The sequence below is a fragment of the Eretmochelys imbricata genome, chromosome 5, assembly GCF_965152235.1.
Source record: "Eretmochelys imbricata isolate rEreImb1 chromosome 5, rEreImb1.hap1, whole genome shotgun sequence".
In the NCBI taxonomy this organism is placed as follows: Eukaryota; Metazoa; Chordata; order Testudines; family Cheloniidae; genus Eretmochelys; species Eretmochelys imbricata.
In genome coordinates, this window is record NC_135576.1 from 101678844 (window position 1) to 101700225 (window position 21382).

The window sequence follows — 21382 nt, forward strand, 5'->3', positions numbered from 1 at the left end:
CACTTGTGCCCTGTAAAGGTAATAAGAGCCTTGCTAAAAACCTGGGGCCTACAACCAGGACCGCTGTTCATACACGATGATGGCAGGTCTGATAAGGTACCAATTCAGTGCAGTATTGAGAAAAACCCTGCACTGCTGTGATCTTGACCTCCCTCCAAATTTGGTATTTATTCTTTCAGGATTGGGATAGCAACATCAGCAGTTACAAGGGGTTTCAGCTCACAGCAGGTGCACTCAAGAGGGTGCTAGAAATCAAGGTGTTACAGGACTTACATCTGCACCAAGCAAAAGATGGCAGGGAACAGCAAAACATAACTAACTTGTTTGTTTCAGAAGCTACACACAGCATATGCAATATCTGGATTTGTGGGCACTCTGCTGTGCATTGGGCCAATACAGCAGCTGGATCTCAGCTGGGCTGCAGGGGCGAAGTTGTACATGTCAAGAAGAGACATGCAGTGGGATCAGCTCATGCCACTTCTGTACTCACTGACAGGCAATGGCTGGGAGCAGACCTAGTGCATGTGGGCAAGGCTAGTAAGAAAGTAAATAAGGGGGTCACAATGATATTCCTGGAGAAAGGGGGCTCAGTGATACATCATAGGGACATCCATTACAATCAGACAGAAGTTTCTGGGAATGACGGCGTATATCGGTCAGAGGGAGGTTTTGATGTACAGTTAGATGTGCGGGCATGGATTGGACAGGTGGCGTGATACCAGGCGGCATGGCTGGGCAGGGAGCGACCATGGTAGTTGCTGGTGCCCACTGTGGCTGTTTTCCAGTGTGTTTAAGAGAATAAAACGAATGGTTCCCAGAGGTAAAAGATCTGGGATTTTGGTGATAGGCCTTGGGCTCAGGTGATACGGTGAGACCTTGTGGCCTTCATGGGCCAAGGTCAGACCTTGTGACCTCACGGGCTGAGGTCCCCACCCTGCTTCACCCACTGTCCCCTTCACAGGGGGAGGTGCTAGGACTAAGATCTGAGTCGTGGGGGGGTAGGCTGAGGAGAGCCACCCCACATTATGGGTTATATGGGAAGGAGCCCAGTAGCCCTGGCACCAGTTAATGGGTTATATGATAAGGAGCCCAGTAACCCCTGCACTGGAACCAATTAAATGCCTGGTATAGGGGAGTATGGATGATGGGTGGGCAGTGCCCCTCCCCATGTTAAAGTCTAATAAAAGTTGTAGGCCTGACATTTAATTCTATGCATGTGTCTGTCCTCATTTTGCAGCTGGCTCCACATGAATAGTTCATAGTGCATTAGTCAGCCTCTTGCCGCATATCTTATACAGTAAAAGGAAGTCTGAGTCATGAGAACTCACTAGAGCACTCTCTTATTAATTCTTTCCTGGAAAGCGGGTGCTTTGTAGACTGCTATTTTGAGGAAAAAATTAAGAAGTTTCAATTGCCCTCTTACGTTTTAACCACCACCAAGAAGCAGATAAGATAGGTTAGTGCCAAGGAACACAGAACCATATATGAACCATGTAGAGTAGTTAGAAAGATGGTGCTTGGAAACTCAGTGCTCTGTCAGCTAATATTGTCTGTGCTGGTGACTGACAACATGACATTCTTCCTTCTAAAACAATAATGAATCCATATTTCAGCACAGGGAAGGGGGTACTGTGCTCCTGAAGGTATCATAATTTGAATGAAATTTAAAACCAAGAAGCGGATAAGACCCTTCATTCATTCAAGACCCTAACTACCTCTTATGCCCCGGGTAAATCCCAGTTTCGGCACCTGCATTTTTTCCACCCAACATTCCCTCCCCTGTAGTTACAACTGAATACGGTGTTCTTCATTTCTGCTCCTAAACTGTCAGATATTGTTAAACAGTTGTAGCATTTAACCCTGGAGGTAGTTGATAGTGTTATACATATTCCCTTTTTAAAAATTATTTTCAGTGTTAATCTAGTGCTTGTGAGAGTAGCTGGGCTGACCGCCCTGGGGACTGAAGTTTTCTGTTTCTCCACAAAAAGAAAAGTGGTGCAAGCACAGTCTGCAGCCATGCAATCTGCCCCGCCAATGTATGTTAGCCATCACCTGGAGAAACCAGCTCTGAGAGTGGGAAGGCAATTCAGTTACTGGACCTAATGGATTCTTGGTCTCTTTCTCTGCATCAGTTATTCTAATAAAAGGTTTATATTGCACCATAAGTGTAAATAGCACTTGATAGAACACAGACGTGGCATGAACTCTATCAAAACCATGTGTGGGGGGGGTGTCTATTCATTTCTTTATATATAATCTACCTGTCCTCAGGCCATCAGCCTACTGATAACAATCACTTTTGTTTACTTCTGACCTGGACCAAATTCAAACCTGTGACCAAAGGCAAAAAATTCCACATCTCATTTCCAATGTCCCAGGTCATTTGAGTTCCCTTTTGTTCTTTATTATTAGAGATCTGGTATCCCATTATCCTGACCACTGCTAGTTAATACTTCAGTTTACCATGAAATCAAGCGACTGGACCACAATTTTAACTCCACTGAACTTGTCCTCTCAGCACCAGTGAAGTCAGAACTTGGCCATGCATAATTTTTTGGGGTGTGTATAACTTTTCAGATGCCTTTTGAGGTCTCTGGCAAATGACAAACAGTCCTCACTTTAATTAGCAAAGCTAAAACTCAGCGAGAGTTCTTCCATAATCTAAATTTGAAGACTGAAAAGATTTTCCAGAAAAAAAAAAAAAGGTGGGCCTGCTATGCAGGTCTTTCCACAGTCCTTTCGAGTGATTACACTAAACCTTTTTTTATACTTACCAGCTACAAAATATATATACACAATATCTTGTTTATGTATAAGCAAATGAACAAAAACAACGAGTAGCCTCTATTCAAGCATTTTTAACCACAGCACAAATAAGCTGGAAATATGAAGGTGATGCTATGCGATTCCTAGCTCAATTCTACATCTATCATATTATTTACCTTTCTTAAATCCAGAACATTTCTATGAGACATTCATTCACTGATACAAGTTTATAAAACAATGAACAGGAAGACTCTTTGGAGCCCTGTATCAGAGCCAAAAGGAAAATGTTAAAACCTACAGGTTTGTAGCTATGAATATTTGGAAAAAAAGTAAAAGTATCTAATACTGCAGATGTTCTTCCTTTAAAACCCGAACAGCCTTAATTCCCAGTTCACAGGTTTCCTTATCACGAAAACCATTACTACAATTGACAATTGGCAGACAGCTCAAGGACTGAATTGGTTCTGCAGGATGAGCTATCATCTCGACTCTAGCAGAGCAAGATAGGGCCACATTGTTAGGGTAGCACTGGCAAACTTCCACTGCAGCTCCTTAATTGCTTTGTCTATGCTTAAAAGACTGCCAGTTGTGAGTGTTGTCCATCTATCATCTTTAAATTAGTATTACAACTCACTAAAAGAAAAATAAGATATCTGGATCAGAAAGATGTACAAAATTATATTATTTAGTAATCAGTGAACTTAGTAGTTATTTCCCTCTCTCGATTTAAACAGGACACATGTTACAGCTCAGTAAAGTGTGTGATTATTTCCTAAGACCAGAGAAAGAGCTGACTAATCACACTAAGGGATTGGAAATTAAATCAATAGTCAGAGCACCTACAACCAAAAGGATTTTTGTTAAAAATTTAAAAAAATACAAAAGGGAAAAGCAAAAAAAATTTTGTCAGGGAGAAAAGATTTAATCATTGTTATTTTAAGGGCATTTGTGACCTTATTAAAAAGGAAGGAAAATGATTTATTATATTACTATCAGTATTTATTACATTGTATCAACCAGAATATCTTTAAAGATATTTTTAAATTATGAACACTAACAACATACATCCTTAGTCATGTTATAAACAGAAATCTGCAGCATTGCCATTTGTGAGATATGGTCCTAGATATCTGTTGCCTTTGTGGTACACTAGTTACCTACAGACCAGTTTAAACACTTGGTTGAACAAAACACTTACCTCGGCATATTTTGCCACTGAACTGGCTTCAACTGCATAGACTTTTCTAGCTCCAGCCTGCACTGCAAAAAACGAAAGGATTCCTGATCCACAGCCAACATCTAGGACCACCTTGAAAACAAAAGGCACACACACAAAAAAAAAGAAGTTTAGAAGGTGGATTATTTTCAAAGTTGTTATTTCATTCTTGTATGTCTAAGTCCCAGAGGGCCAAGCACGACATCCTGAAGAAATATTTAAACTGGGAGGAAAAATGGTGTTAAAAAGCCAATCATCATAAATTTTATTTTGGGTGCTTACATTTAAATAGATAAACTGCTTGAACTAGCGGTTCCTTCCCCTGGGCTACTTCCCTCTACTGCCCTTCAGCTTGTGGGGCTTCCTGCCCTCCCTCTGCACAAACCAGGTATCCCTTTACCTAGGGTCTTGGTCTTCTTAGCCCACCGCAGCACTTCTCCAAACTCTCCTCTGCTTCCCTCCAAACTGCTCTCTGCTCCAATACCAATCCACTGTGCTTCACCTCCTCCAAACTGCTCTCTGCTCCAACACCAATCCACTCTGCTTCATCTCCTTTCCTTGTCTGATTGAAGCAGGGGGGTTTTAATCAGGTGACTTGGCTTCAGGGGCTCTAATTGGCTTCAGGTGCTTTAATAAATCTATAGCAAACTTTCTTCCCTCTACAGGGAATAAGGCTCTAACACTCTCCTGCTGCCCTCTGGCCATGCTGTATCACAAAGAATACAGAAAATGGGTGAAGTATTAAGTAAGATTTAGATAGATTAGATGTACATGCGTGCACACAGACATATATGTATATATTTTGTGCAATATTTTTACATACTGCTAGGTCCATAAATAGCTGGGTGTAGTTTTCAAATGAAGGCCCTGATTCCGAAAAAACTTACGCACATATTTAACTTTAAGCAAATAGTATCACTGCAGGATTGAGTTTTGGGTTTTTTGTTTTTTTAAATGAAAACACTTATGCAGATGTATAACTTTAATCACATAAATAGCCCTGTGGAGTCCTCCAATGGGACTCCTTATGTGAGTAAAGTATGCAGTGGGGGTTTCTTTCAATGTATTTTCTCATTTCAAATGCTGGTGCCGTACTGTTGCCTAAACAGTCTGCATTCTGCTGCTAGCTTTATTACCAACACCAGCAGGTCCACACAAATCCCGCTATACTAAGCTGCATAAAGTGTGTAGCAATGGAATTACAAGTCACTCAAGATCTCATGGTTAAAGAGATTCAAAAGTACATAGATAGATATTGGTAGTTAGTGGCAGAACGATTAAGATGAGTAGCCTAACCAGTGAGTGAGAGTGTGAGTGAAAGAGAAGTAATTCAGAAATGAATCTCCAGATCTGAACCTGCCCCCTCTGGTTTTGTTTCTGGGCTGGATACAAAACAAGAAGCCTTATTCTGCAATTCAAATCTGGCTGAAGTTCTCATGAGATTTGGCCCAAGATAGTGGAAATCTCACAAGAACATTTAACTTTGTGATTTTTGCCATTTGGGAACAAAACCTCATAAGACTTCAGTGCTATCTATTCAGAAATCAGATCATGCTCCTGACTTAACCTCAAACCTGAGCCCTGGCCTTAAATTAAACTGGCTCCAAAAACTGCCCCAATGGCCCTTCCTCTAGTAAATGCTGCAGCTCAATCTACCAATAAGCTCAAAACCTCCCAATAATGCAATTTGCGTAGCAGCCTTGAAAAATAAGATATTTTTGTGAATACATAAAAAGAAAGAGAAGTAGTATTGGCAAGAAAATCTGTCAGGGCTGAAAGCGTGCTTCACTTTTAAAAAACATACTTTATGTGAAACCTAGGCTACGTACTAATGAAAGCAATCCAACCGCCAGCGCGTATTGTAGCCAGTCTGAATCTCTGTTTCACAGATACAGGAAATATTAAGGCAACTAACATTGTTTCTTTTATTTTACATAGCTTCAAATTAGGCCTTGGGGCCAAAACATTGCCTCTAATATTATTTTCTTTTCCTAGTGCAAGATTTTATTAAGTTCATTTTTTATTTCACAGACAACAGGCTGTCACAGAGCCAGTTTTGTTTCTGTGCTTTGGTGAGTATTAGACCACACCTCCATGCCCAGAGGAGCTAACTTCAAAACAGCAAATTACTGCAAATATTGGGCAAAGGGGAATAAAGAAAAGGTAGAGGCAGGGAGCCAATGACAATCAAGCACAAGTTTCTGTTTAACCACAGGGCCGACGGAAGGATTTGTTGGTAGAAGATTTCTCAAAACCTACTGGGGAACACTGCTGATCATAACCTTTCCTTTTTGTATATGTCGAGAGGAGAGGGAAGAACCAATGGCTATGGTTAAACATTACTAATGGAATGGAGAAATGCGGCTTTCTACTTAGGGCCAGATTCTGAGCCCCTTCCTCACATCCAGTAACACACCTTACTTCTCATATGGTCCATCTGACTTTGTGGAGTAAGGTACTGCTATAGGGCATGGAGGTGCCCCCTGTTGAGATAATGTGGTGTTGCAGGCATACCTACCTTGGTTTCCTTTCTTTCAGGGCCTTTTAAGAATTCCACACAGTCCCCAAATGGATATAAGACAAGATTCCCCTGAAGGGGTTCTACTTTATTAAATCCAAAATAAGCTTAAACTAAAGTCTCTTTCCTTGGGCTCGGAGGTTACACAGCCTTCCTCCTTGGGGCCTGTGGTTCTCAATCCTGGGAGCGTCTCTCCCTTTGGAAAGTTTCTTTCTCTATGAGTACCTCCTATAAGCAAGCCCTAATAGTCTTTTATCAGGCCCAAGTGTTCATTATCCAATTAACTACCTAGATGGGCTCATTAAATTAACTCTTCACAGGTAGCCTATGCCCAGACTCCCTTTAAGGGGCCAGCAATGTCATGACAGGCACTATCCATTGTAAGAGCATCAGAACCCAGCCCTCAGTGGGTATGTCTACACTGCAAAGAAAACCCACAGCTGGCCCATGTCAGCTGACTCAGGCTTGTGGGGCTTGGGCTGTGGGGCTGTTTCATTACAGTGTAGACATCCGGGCTCAGGCTACAGCCCAAGCTTGGAGACCCATCCCAGCTCGCAGGGCCCTGCAGCTCATGCTCCAGCCTGAGCCCAGAAGTCTACACTTCAATGAAACAGTCCCACAGCCTAAGCCCCATGAACCCACATCGGCTGGCACAGGCCTGCTGCAGGCATCTAGTTGCTGTGTAGAGATTTTCACAGTGCATTGTCTTAGTGACCACAGTGGATTTTCAATACATGGAATTAGCATTTTTTTCCCAATAAGAAGTCAAATATTCTCAATATAAGCGTCTAGTTTTAGGACTGGCTGTTAGTGAGTTTACTCTATATATGTATTTGCTCTCATATATTTATATCTATGTATAAGTAAATAAATAAGGACAGTAATTTGTGGGAGTTTCAAGAACTAGTCTGAAGCAGATGTGTGGCTACTTAAATAATTGTGAAAAATCAACATTTCAGGGAGGATTTGTGCTGTACCCATCTAATTAGAGCGAGGTCATGATCCTGCAGACTCTCACAAAGGTGAGTAATTTTCCACATTGAATTTAGTGGGACTATCCACAGGTGGAAAGATATACACATGCTTAAGCATTTGCAAAACAGAGGTCTGCTCAGGCCTAATTTTTAGGCCTGACCAGGACCCAACCCGATCCCTACCTTTCCCCCCATCCCTTAATCAGCACTGCCACAGCTTCCTGCCCATGGGGTTGGCAGCGGCTGCATGACCCATTCCTGTCATCCATTGCCCTCTGCTGTGCTGTGAAATAAGAAGCGCTACGACAGCCAGCAGGAACGGGGCTTGCAGCCATTGCCATTCCGGCCCCACCAGCAGCAGGGGGAGAGCACCCCGAGGGTGTCCAGTTGTTATTCCACCTCACCTGGACCTGACACTGTAGTCTGGACCCATTGGGTTTGGGTCAGGTTGCAAGGCTCTAGAATAAGGGCCTTATTCCTGAAAGGGACACCATCAATTTAAAAAAATCAATCACAATATGGTCTGTAGCTCACGAAAGCTCATGCTCAAATAAACTGGTTAGTCTCTAAGGTGCCACAAGTACTCCTTTTCTTTTTGCGAATATGGTCTAACTATTTCTACCATACTGTTGTTACTTGTAATATCTAATTATTATCTGACTGAAAGATTCGTTTTCTCTTTCTAATTTCTCTCTCTGTTTACTGAATGTCTTTGAGAGCACTTTTTATATAGTCTGCTCCCCTGTAGAATCAGGTCAGTTCCCCTTTGTTTGTGTGAGTCTTTCATACAGCAAAGGAGGGTGTGGAGGGGACTTTTTAAAATAGAAGAACAATGTGACTTTAAAAGTCACAAAAATTGGCTGGGGAGACTTAGAGCAGATGTAGTACATAAACTACTCAAATAATTTTTTTTTAAAATTACACTTATGGGCAACATTTTCAAAAGTGCCAAGTGACTTAGGAGCCTAAATCCCATTTTCAAAAAGAGAATTAGGAAATTATTTCTAACTTTACACTTACCATCTATTTAAAAATATTGTATTTTTTTGTTTTAGGTCATTACTTCTAGTTAAACCACAAGAAGACATTTTGACTTGCAAGGCGCCATGTTAGTGGCATTTCAACATTTGAAGTCCAGGGTAAAATTTTCAAAAGCAACATAGGTAGTTAGGAAATTATTTCCTAATGCCAAATAGTGAGGGAGACCAGACAAGAATAGAAAAAATGTATGATTAAAAAGTTTGAGGCAACACTAGTGAAAGTACTCTAGAGACAACACTTGAAAGGTTGTTATGGAGAAGAGGACAATTTTAAGTAGTGTAGAGGACAATCCAAGCAATGTTTTCTAACTTTATTATCGAGGATTCATTACTTTTAAAAAATTGTCTCCATATTCTTTAGGCTTCCTTAAAAACACAAATGGTTGGTACAAGCACTACCCACAGTTAGTTCTGAAGTAGCTCATCTATTACTCAAATTACAAACAGAATGTGTATTGAAAATACCGCCAAGAACGTTATCAAGGGGTCCAGAATCAGTTTTTACCACCACACCTCAGACCAACCGTTTCATTCCTTCACAAGATAAATTTTTCCAAAAAATAACTGAAATGTGAAGGTGATTGCTTCTCCACCATAAATGCCTTTCACTTCACGTAATTTGACTTCCTTACATCAAAGGAGGAAAGTGACAGCAATGTGAAAATCAACTGAATGGCCAAACTGGCTAGGAAACAAGTAACAACTGAATCAAACTCTTTTTGAAGATCTGAAAATTACTGTGCTCTTTTATCCTCATCTTACTCCCTCCCCCCATCACGCTTCTTATATATTTCAGTCTTTCAGATGCCTCTATGCTTTCTGGCTTTCACAGTAAACACTGGTGCAGTGTTTCTGCCCTGGCTAGCCCAAACCTAAGCAGCAATGAAATTCTCAGACTCTCGTGGGAAAGAGTTTTCTCACAAAATATCCTATCCAATTTTTCTACCACATTTGTTCTGAAACTTCTCATTTCACAGGACAGGGAATAGGGAGACCATTCTCTAGGTGGGTGGCCGGCAGCATCAAGTTTGTAACAGCTTTACTATTAGGTATGCTGAACAGAGGCCAAGGCAGTTCCAACAGTTGGAAAAATAAATACCCCAAGAGAGAACGCAAGCAGCTGTACAACAGCAATAGCTGCTAAAGGGGCCAACAGGTACAAAATATACACAGCCTACACACTTCCTCCTCCTTAATTCAGCATAAAAGAAATGTGCACAACTGGGTTCTGCTGTCCATTTTCTACCTTCTCACTATAAAAAGCAAAAACTCTTATTGGGGTTCTCATCAGTAGGGAGCCAAAGGACAAGGAGTGTTCCCAATCCACTGCTGTTCTACTAGTTACAGACCCTGTAATACCAGATTTCTACCTGTTCTGGTAAGAAAATTAATCAGTTGATGATGTAACAAATCAACAATCCAATACCATTCACACTCTTATGGGCCAGGCACTGGTGTTCCAGGCAAACTCCTAGCTCGCTGGTATTGTTGAGTCGATGGGAGGGGAGGATTGTCTCAGCCATAAAAGGGGTTAAGGTTTCTTAAACCCCTTTGTTTTACTTTTACAAAATTAAACAGTTAAGTATGGTTTGAGGTTTGCATAAAGGTATGACTGACCTATTCCCATTGCAAACAGGCATCATAAAATGCATCTTAACCTTTTACTAAACACATACAAAGAAGAAAAACTCAGAACATCAGAAACTTTAAAAAGTGAAGAGAAACTTTATTTTAACTATTTTCTTTATTTTGACTTATGTTTTATGAAGGGGAAATTTCTTGCTTAATTTAGATTGTATTAAAAGTCTTGTTTTGGGGTGGTGTCAATTTTAGATGGCCCTGAGTTGACATCAGCCTTGTTTTTTGCTGTTGTCTTAAAAAGCAGGTAAGTGCACACAGAAAGCAGGAGTTGGGGGAAGACGTTACAGGTGCAGCGCACAGTCTTAGCCATTTACAGACCTGGAAAACTTTTAGCAGATTGGTAAACTGTTGCTTTCAGATTGCATTTTTGGTTATAGCAGTGTTCCATACTGGATCCTATGCTGCTTAACATATTGATTAATGATCTGGAAGAGGGATGAATAGTGAGACAGCAAATTCTGCAGATTACACAGTTATTTAGATTAGTCAAGAACAGAGAGACAGAGAGGAACCGCAGATGGACCTAACCAAAGCCAGGTGTGACTGCGCAATGTGGCAAATTAAGTTCAACACTGAAACAGAGTAATGCGACTTTGGTGTGAAAACATTTTATCTATTCAGATACACCTTACGGGGTTCTAAATTAACGATATCAATTCAAGAAAGGGGACTGGGCATCCCCGCAGATTGCTCAATGAAGACTTCTACCCAATTTGCAGCAGGGACATTCAATAAACTAAAAGATGGCAAATTCAAAACTGATCAAAGGAAACACTTTTTTCACACAATGTGTCCGTAAACTGTGGAACTCATTGCCACAAGATGTTGTCTTTAGGGATCAAAATTTAGCAAGATTCAAAAAGGGATTGACCATGTATATGGATACGATGGTTAAACAGTGGAATAAATTGCCTACAGAGGTTGTGGAATCTCCATAATTGGGGATTTTTAAGAGCAGGTTAGACAAACACCTGTCAGGGATGGTCTAGATAATACTTAGTCCTGCCTGGAGTGCAGGGGACTGGACTAGATGACCGCTCGAGGTTCGTTCCAATTCTATGAATATCCAGAGGTATGATATGATATACATTTTTGGAAGGGATATTCAACCTCATACTTCACGATTTAAGCCAATCTCTTAACTATTAGCAAGTAGGAGGAGACCTAATCTTTTTTATTTGGGGTTTTTTTTGGGGGGGGGGGTAGGGGGAGAAGGAGGGCAGATTGCTCCAAACCTGCCTAATGCAAACTTTTTTGCACCTTCCTGTGAAGCATCTGGGCACTGTTAGAGAAAGATTTTAGGAGTGTTCAGATTGGGGTTTCTGGTTAGTCTGCAGGGGCCAGCTGTGAAATTCTGATCTAATGTTTGGATCCAGGGTTTAGATTCAATCTATCCTAAGGTACCTTTAATGTGACCCATCACCATATTGCCTAGGCATCCATATACTTGACACCTATTTTTGTAAACATATGAGTTGCATATCAGTACACTCATGCACAAAGTTCTAGGAAAGATCAGACAGGAGAGTTCAATCAATGTTATTCTTCCGGACACAATTATGTTTGGATCCAACAGAGCTTACCTTGTCTTTAAAATCTATGTGGTTCTGTAGAATAGCTCTGTGATATGTGGCCGTCCTCACAAAATCCTGCATCATATTCTGTTGTTGAGATAGACAGCCATAGAACTAAAAGGAAAGGAGGAATGGAAAAAGAAGAAAAAGATAAAGCCCATCTTCTACCAAACTACCTGTATTCAACAGTAACAAGGGCCTGACCCTTTGCTGCAGAATCCTGAGCTAACTTTCTACCTGGTCCGGTGACTAAGGTCAGAAAAACGGGGAAACATCTATAACTTAGTTTCCACAAAACTGGCATTAGATGGCTTTGTTACCTGAAAATACTGAGCAGCAGATGCCTCTTCTGTTCGCTGATTGAAGACGGAGTGTTCCTTCTTCTGATTCCGGCACCTCTTCAGTGCATTTGAAAATGTGCTGTATTCTAGAAAAGAAAAAAAGAAAAATGGAGCAAAATATGAAAACTACTAATCCACAGAGAGCAAAATAGCATGTTCACAACAAGAACTCAGTGATAGATTTTGTTTGGAGTGGTGAAGGGGAATGGTGCTTCTTATAAAGTTAGCTATTTATTAGCTGACCCAACAGTCTCAGCTACAGTTGATTATTTACATTAAGAAAAATGTTATGTTAATGCAAAACAGCAGAATATGATGGCAGAGCTAGTAATGGAATGCATGTGTTAAATTATTAGGTTATATTACATGGTATGAAATTCTCCATCTTTGTTAAACTTTCGGGAGCCTTGAGAGATGAGTCTCAGTATCTGAACTGATTACTGAGGAGCACGTGGGTGGTCATAACACTGTTGCCCTGTGGCGAATCCCTGACAGGCCTGTTCAAGTGGCCATGAGTTGTGGCTGAATCTGTTGGAGGAGTTTCTTTGTGTTGCAGAAAAGCTGGGCGAAGGGGAGTTAATCTTCAGAGTCCACCTAGAGTAGCCTCAGCCAATAATGAGAACAGTAGGGATAATTGGGGAAGGAATAACCTTGTGCTAGGAGGTATCCATCCCAGGATGAAGTCACAAAAATTTGCAGGGCAGAGGGATGGTCTAAGAAACCACTAGCTAGAGGCTGCTGAGGACTATGCATGTTACCAATATTCTAGCTAGTACCCCTGGAGCAGGACAGGGTGTGCGTCTGTGGATCTGAACATTTTTTATATCGGACATGTGGTAGGAAAACGCAAGCAGGCCTGAAAGCTCAGCAGCTTTTGGATCTGATCGAAAAAACTGAAGCAAAACTTTTCACACAGGGAACAAAAGACAACACATACCGGAAATTTAATTAAATATAGAATTTATTTAGAAAAGGAAAAGCTCTGAAAAGAGGTTTCTGCATAAAAGTAGCATAAATGGTAATAAAACCAAGCATGAAAGTCTTCCCTCCTCTGTTCATGGCTGGCTCCTGAAATAAAAGTTAAAACAAGAGCAGTCAGAACAGTTTTAAGTAAAACATGTTATATTAACAACTTACTGACCAAAAGAAAGAGAAAGAGGGGTGGGGGAGAGAACTCCAAAACCCACAGGTCTTCAAATAAAAATAATTAATTTCTGATTAATACAAAGTACATACACAAGGAAGTTGTCACTTAGTGCTCTAGTCAAGTAGGAGCTGTTTGAGTAGCAGCCCTTCAAACCCAGAGATCTGGAAAATAAAAATATAACAGCAGTTAATTAGCCAACAACAATAAATCTCAGAATACAGTAACCAAGGAAAACAATCACCTCCTCCATCTTTTCTTCGACTTTTGACCTCCCCAAACCAGGACTTAAGTTGTACTGGTCCCTCTCTGCTGGGGACAGCTGCCACAAACAAGGCAAAGACAGCTAGGAGAGGCAGCAGCTGGCTTTCCTAACCCAGCCCATAAAAACTTCAACAAGTTGGATATGAGCTTTCCTAAGGAGAAACACACAAATACACAAAAAGAAAAAAAAGTAGAGCTGATGAATCAAATACAAATAAAGGGTTCTACCCTATTGTCCTTGCTCAGGCAAACCTTAGTCAATGGGAGTTCTGTTTGAGTAGGAACTTCAAAGACAGACTCAGAAAGTAAATGTTTTAAATGTCTGGTAAAAATGTATGGCAAACAGGATGCAGAACTCACTAGAAATTTAGCCAGCGATTTACTTTTCTGTTGCTGCTGCTCAGGTCTTTCAGCCCTTGTCCACGTAGAATCACTAAATCTGGAAAGGTGGAGTTGAATAGAGTCTCCATGCTCCTTACAGCCATATATTCCGTTTCAGTGAGAGGGCTTAGCACTGATGAATAAGACAAACACATGCATGGTTCCTCAAGCAAGTCTGAACCAAATCATGTAACAACCCACTGAACTTGTGGGGCAACCCAGGGCCAACTAAAGCAAAGGCTTTATAGGTCTACACCTAAGGCTTAGATAACACACTAAGGGGTATTAAGTTCGAAACCCACTGCTCTGGTGGACCCTGCCAACACCACCCCAACAGGGGACTGCATATAGCAGTGGGAGAGTGCAGCAGGCCTGGCTCATTCCCAACCCAACCAGGTACACTTCGGCTGCAGAGGTAAGTATTGGGTGGGAGGCGGTGGCACGTGCTCCTACCATTGTGGGGCGGTGGATCCCTGCTGCCACTCTTGTGAGGCAGGGGACAAGAAAGCCCATACTGCTACCACCATCTCTTTGGGAAGGGAGGACCCATCTGCCTGCCAATACAAGTGGGGCTCTTTGATGGGATCCCCGGGGTACTACTTGGAACTGGGGTCTTATCTCTCCAGCCTGGGCTGTCTCTCACAATGCTTTGCTAGTGACAAGCAGCAAACCCCTTAGGTGCTGTTATCACTTAGCCCAACCGCATGTGGAGCCCCACACCCAGCTAGATTGCGTGAATGTTCCCTAAACCACTCACAAATCTCACAGAGAAAGGCACCAGCAAATCTCCCAAGCCCCCAGCCTTGCACCCCCAGAACAGACTGTCTTGCCCTGGTCAGAAGTCTGACCAGTGTAAGTTCATTACCCAGTCTGCCCCTCCCTCAGTGTGGAGAGGACACACACCAGCCTTAGTAAACTGAGCTGAGATTTCCCAAATGTTACACACTGTTACACACTGTTTTTGGTAAAATATAAAACAATATATTAACTACAGAAAGAGAGATTTTAAGTAATTATAAGTGGAAAGCACAAAAGACCAGAGATAGTTACCAAAGAAAATAAAAAGTAAGCACACAGTCTAAATCTTAAACCTTATTAGACTAGGCAGTATTTGGATCAAGCAGTTTTCTCACCCCCCTGGATGTTGCAGGCAGGTTACAGTTCTTAATACACAGGCTTCCCCTTTAAGCCTGGGGCAGCGTTCTTGTTGCTTCCAACTTACATGGGAGAGGAGAAAGGTAAAAGCATGATGACACTGTTTCCTATTTTATATCATCAGTCCATGTGCCTGGAAAACACCAGCCCAGATGTGTCCTGGTGGACTTTGCTGAGTCACAGAGGTGAGCAATCCCCCACTCTGTGATGCACGCGCAGCCCTCTTACAGCTTTGTAAGCCCCTCGATTACAACTCCCCTGCTGATTAAACAAACACTCTCCTGGGAGTGGGCTGTATGACATATATATTAATGATATGACATGGGTGAATATGGAGGCTCCAGGGTGCTGCCTTGAGGTAGAGTGCCACAGGCTCCTGTGTGAAGATGGGGCCATGGTGAGTGAGCAGGACTGAAGGATTGGGGTGGGGAGAGAGCCTGCCTTGCCTTATGAGCCTGGGGTCCTGGACTGACTATATCCAGCCCTGGAGCAACCTATAAGCAATCTGGAATCAACACTGCCACTACATGATGCCTCGCTGACATGCCCCTTTCTATCCCTCACAGCACAGAGAAAAAAGTAAATTTGAGAAAACTCATTAAAAAGATATACAGTTTCCACGGGATGAACAGAACCTTGTGAGGCCCAGCTGCTTGCCCTGCATCTAGAGGTGGGCCAGAAACTAACCCATTTCACTCTTCTGCTGTTATCTTCCCATGAAGTAAAGCAGTAAAGAGTCTCATGCTAGGGGAAAAATTCTTTTCCAAAAACAGCCAATATCTTATGCCTCTTCCATTCCTTCCTAATTATTTGAAACGTGAGAGCTGGTGCAATACCTTTGCCTTCCTTTTCCCCCCAAGGACAATCTTTTTTCTCTCTCTCTCTCACACACACACACAGTTTGCAAAAGTGTTAACACAGGATAGAGAACAGCAACCTTAATTATGACTCATCTTTGATCTCAGAGGATGTGTGTGATGGGAAGAAGAGAGAGAACTATGTTCATCTGCTTGTCGTACTTTCTCCTCTGGGTCGGGATAGATGATTGTAACAGTAATTGTCCACTTACGATCCCAGCAAATTATAAAACAAACAGACATTGGGTTAAAAGAAGAAAGAATAGTGGTCCTAAATGAAGTGTTTAGACAAAAGTCTGGTTTTTTTCAGTACTGGCCTCGGATGACCTTAATCCATCAGTTTCCTTTACATAAGCCCTGGGTGGATGCTGGAAGAACATAAGAGCCTCTTGAAGAATGCAAAGGGGAGAAATGGGGAAAGAGACAAACGCTCCTTGTGTCCCTCCCCACTCTCCTCTACTAGAACTTGCCGTAATAGTGGAACTGTACTGCCATCCTGTTATCCAAAACATCACACAAGGTACTCAAGATTCAGGAAGAAAAAATAGTGGCTGCATTACATCTTTTAACTCCCAGCAAGCTTAGAGTAAGCTTTTAATCCTGTCTCTATTTTCTGTGTGTACCTCAGTGGCTTATGCTAGAAACTATGTGAGCTACTTTTATATTAAAAAATAAATATGAATCTTGATAATCATTTTTGGGTAAGAAACAATTAATTCATTCCAGCAAAATGAAAAAATAAAAATCTTAGCTGAATAAATTAAATTAAAGCATCAGTTTACAACATTTCCATGAAAAACTAATTGTTTCACCTGTTTGAAATCCCCACAGCCTTCAATCCAGCTTCTAACTGAATCAACATACCACACAAAGCTCTCTCTTCTTATTTTGTTTCCATCTACTGAAATTTAAATGTTAAGCCCCTTCAACCTTTACAAATTTCACGTCTAAAGAGAGAGTCTTTTACTTATGCAGGAAATGATAGATAAATAACTTCAAATTCCAGATCAGCTCGCAGATAGAAATTATTACTGCAGCTTGGAGTTTTGATTTTTTTAAGTTTATGTTTATTCTCTTCCTCATACAGGACACTGCTCCTAAAGGAAATCATTTAGATCTCTTTAGGCAAAAAGTATTCATTACAAGGTTATCGTTTTCAGATATTGTCTGAAACCTCAGTTACTTGTGTTTGTCTATGTAAATCCCATGATAAACAGCCACAGTTCTACATGTTTACAATTGACTGTGTAAAAACTGAACGAATGATTGAAAAAACTGTAAATAAAATGGATATAGAAGATAAATCAGAAGTGACAATCTGTAATGGAAAAGTTGCATATTTTGGATTCTTTTTAGGATGAATGGGGTGGCTATTTCATTCATAGATTGTTCCTGAAGGAGGCAGAACATTGCTAGCCACTCTGTCTTCAGTATTAAGCAGGTATTTCCAATAACTCTTTTGGTTCCATTTGCAGCCCACACACTGATGTAGTATTTTTCCCTTCTGGTTGATTACCCTACTTAACAGAAAAGATCTCTTCAAACGTCTTTTAACATTTACAACTCCTGGCTGCTGCTAACCATCACAGATCTTATGAATACGTTCACTCTCATATATTGACTAATGTTCTTTGATTGAAACCTAGTTTTCTGACTAGGAATTTAATCTGCTCCAACAGATCTGGAGACATGCCCAAAGCACTGCCCCAGCCACTATGAAAATGGACTAGGTATACTTCTGTATTTAACAAAGATGTTATCCCAAATTGTCTTATTTTAAATATCTATTCAACTTCAGTATGTAAAGCAGGCTTTCAAAACTGCAAGCCGGTAGGAACATTTATAATTTTACTTGGACAAATAAAAAGCAGTGTCTATTGTACAGCAAAAAAATAGGTTAGATAACTTAAGGCTGACTGTTCTCTGTAGTCTCTTTGCTGAATCAGAATTACTTGCAAGTCTTTATTTGAAAGTAAAGTTCAAAAATAATCCACCCCAAGAATGGTTAAACACATAACTTGCATATTTCTGGGTTGCCCTGATTAGAACTCTACATTTTCCAACCAAGTGCCAAACACTTGGAGCTAAAAATCTATTCAACATTCCTGCTTGATTTTCAAGAACCAACAGAATATTTACTGTTAATCCTAGGGCCCCATGTACTTTACCGAGGTTTTAGGACTCTGTACAACACGTTATCCTTCTAGGACAGTAGTGGAACCGATTCTCTTCTCAGAAGGCTGCTGGATTGCCAGAGATGGTACCATACTACTACCTGTAAGCTCGATTCTGCAGCCCTGTCTCCGTAAAGTACTTTTACTGTTTTGTGGGCTATAAATCCAAGTACAGCATTATTTAACCAAGTGGTGCATGGCCTAGTAATCTGAGTCTCAAAATCCAGACTCCTCTAACCCTGCTTTGACAGAGGCTCCTTCTATTGTCTTGGGCAAATTACTTAACCTAGCTGCTTGTTTCTTCATGGGTAAAACACAGTAATACTTACCTACCTACTTCACAAGGTTCTTGTGAGGATTAGATTTGCAAAAGCATTTAAAGGTCAGCTGCAAAGGAAAAGATACTGGGTTTTGTGGCTCTTTTTGCTTCTTTATGTCATATAAGAATGGCCTGAAAATTTTTCGCCACCTATGTCCCAAAAAGTTTTTTTTTTTTTTTTAAATATTAGAAATTCAGGTCTTTTCTACTTTGGTCTTTCTTGAAGATACGATGGACAACTTGAGAACTGGAAGGATGATATCATAATATCAAGCACGTAAAATCAATTTGAGAGGGGGATTATAATTTTTTGCTAAATAAAACCAAAATCCCAACCACACTTATCTAACTCACAATGTTCTATAAACAGTTGAAAGGAAAAATCTGCCAAAGTTTCATCACTTCTCTCTCCACTAAGGGCTGATAAACTCACAATTCATATTATAAGACCTCTAATAAAATCCTTCAAAAAACTCCAAAACCGAAATTCTTGAAATTCTGAAAGACTTGAAAATCCCTCACCTCTGTTTGCCAGAAGCTGGGAATGGGCAACTGGAGGTGGATCACTTGATGATTACCTGTTCTGTTCATTGGCCTGGCATTGGCCACTGTCAGAAGACAGGATATTGGGCTAGATGGACCTTTGATCTGACCCAGTATGGCCGTTCTTACGTAATTCTTAATATTTTTAAGTAAAATAAACAAGCAGTTTTATTTATTGCCTTTTTATACACATCAGAACAAAGCAACAAAAAAGGCACACCCATTTGGTTTCCTGACCAGGTCACTTAAGGTGGAAATTGCGATGTGCCATAAATGACAAGTATTTTTAGGCACTGTGAAGCAGTCACCAATAGAGCCTTGTCTAACACGCAAAGCTGCATCGGTTTAACTAAAATTGGTTTAAAAACCAATTAACCTAAACTGGTTCAAACCCCCTATTAGATATTTTTAAATCAATTTAAAACCTGTCTCATGTTGATTTATCTTAAGTCAATTCCCTCACAAATTAAGTTAAATCAGTTTAAACCAGGGTGCAAACAGGGGTTAGTGCCAGTTTAACTAAACCGATTTTAAAACAGACCTGTAGTTAAACTAGCACAACTCAGTGTGTAGACAAGGCCTTATTAGTGATACTGCAATGGATTATGTGCTTCTAAGTGATTTTATCAGCCAAGTGAAGGTGCTTAGGGTGGAACTTTATGGTGGCCTTAAACAGAGACACAGCTACATGCTCTCCTTCCAAATGCAGTACCCAATTAGCTCCTTTTAAATGAGGCACAGAAGGTCCCTGTCATGGGGTGGTATAGACCCCCTGCTGGCTTAGTGACTAAAGGGTTAATGGGAAAAATTTCCTGCCTGCTCAGCTGGGGACTATTGGGGTATGTCTATATAACCTGTGGCAGTGAGCCTCCTCCCCAGGCTTCAGAGCCTGACCTGCACCTTCAAAACACTGTCTATACAGCTATATATACAGCGTTAGCACAAGCCTCACTAACCCATATCTATCAGCCTGCAAGCTCGCTGAGATGACTATGACCCCAGCAGTCTGGCCAGGTCCTTAACAAGAAATCAGTAGACACAGGACTAGGCGATTATCCAAGGGCAGAATCGGAGTCAGACTCGGTAACAGTCCCACACAGCTGTAAGAGGGTGCCAACTGGTGCCTCAGACATGCCCCTTCAACACAGCACTCCCGCACATGCTTAACTTTAAGCAAGTGCTTTAGTGGCTGGCTGAAATCAGACCTAAGACTTCTTCACATGGCTACCCGGATTTACTGGATTTCTTTTATTTGATGCACGTAAAATTTTGATTAGAATATTAACTGTAAAAGGCACCTGTCTAGTGACTGGAAGGGCAAGAGCACATTTGTTTCTTTTACAGAATTAACCATGCTGTTGGCACCTACCGTACTACTCCTGAGGTCTATGAACTTTAACACCCCATTATTTATATTCATCCAGCTCCTTTTATAAAAGCTAGTGGTAGCATTCATTGGCTGAAGAAGCAGTAGGTCTTCTTCAGCATAGCTGACAATTAATTAAAACTATTCCACATTCAAAAGCTTTCCAGGGTTGATAAAACAGACAGTATCAGATACTTTTGCTAATCAGTTATGAATGAGATACTCCTGATGTATCTATGGGACAAAGTTTCCAACATGCTGCATTTGGCTAAAGAGTGTAATAAAAAAGAACTTAGGCCATGTATTTATTTCTAAAACACAGGGGGATTTATTTGTAAAGCTCGTCAACATTTTTCATGTGATATCTGTGTGATGAAAAATGGGTTTCAAAACAAAACAAAAAACATTCATGTGTTCATGTTTTTTAATTTTATTTTGGTCACACTTCATTTTTGTCCCCACTGCAAAAAGCAGGGTGTGGGGTGGAGGACCAGGAAGGACAGTGTACTCCCACCCCTGTAATCCCACACCTACTTTTTCCAGGAGGAATAAGCAAAAACAATAAGAAAAAAGTGGCTTCCCCCCTCATCAAAACATTTTTAAAACATTTAAAATTTTCTAATAAAAAAAGGTGAAAAAATTCACAAGCACATTAAATAAAAAATTTTCTTCATTTTAAAAACATTTTTCATCAAATACAGTTACCATTTTTGACCACTCTACTTGTATGAATGTAGAGAATAGGAAAAGGATGCCAACTGGGTATCATCTAAGATAGGATGCTTCAAGTCCAATTAGTAATCATAAATCTCTTATATAATGCTTTTCATCTACAGATCTCAAAGCTCTTTACAAGGAGGGCAAATATAATTTCCCTCATTTTACAGATACGGAAGCTGGGGCGCTCAGAGATGAATTCCAAAAGGTAGACAGTGTGCTGTTCTTATTAAGGCACAGAGAGTACGTATTTTACCACTTATTTAAACTTTTAAACAATAATGCAGCAACAAGGGTCTGCTGTAAGCTTCACAGCCATCGTCTGTTCTGCAGTACAGAACCCTGCCTTCCAAAATGGAGAATGACTTTGGTGACTACAGCCACATCTCACA

At 40.8% G+C, this 21382-nt stretch overlaps 1 protein-coding gene across 1 annotated transcript in view; it reads right to left on the minus strand.

Moving 5' to 3' along the window:
* LOC144264653 (histone-arginine methyltransferase CARM1-like) overlaps positions 1–21382 on the minus strand; it is a 131231-nt gene that overhangs the window by 48817 nt on the left and 61032 nt on the right. The window contains 3 exon segments of the mRNA XM_077816422.1: positions 3965–4075; positions 11739–11843; positions 12050–12156. Coding sequence (XP_077672548.1) covers positions 3965–4075; positions 11739–11843; positions 12050–12156 — 323 coding nt within the window.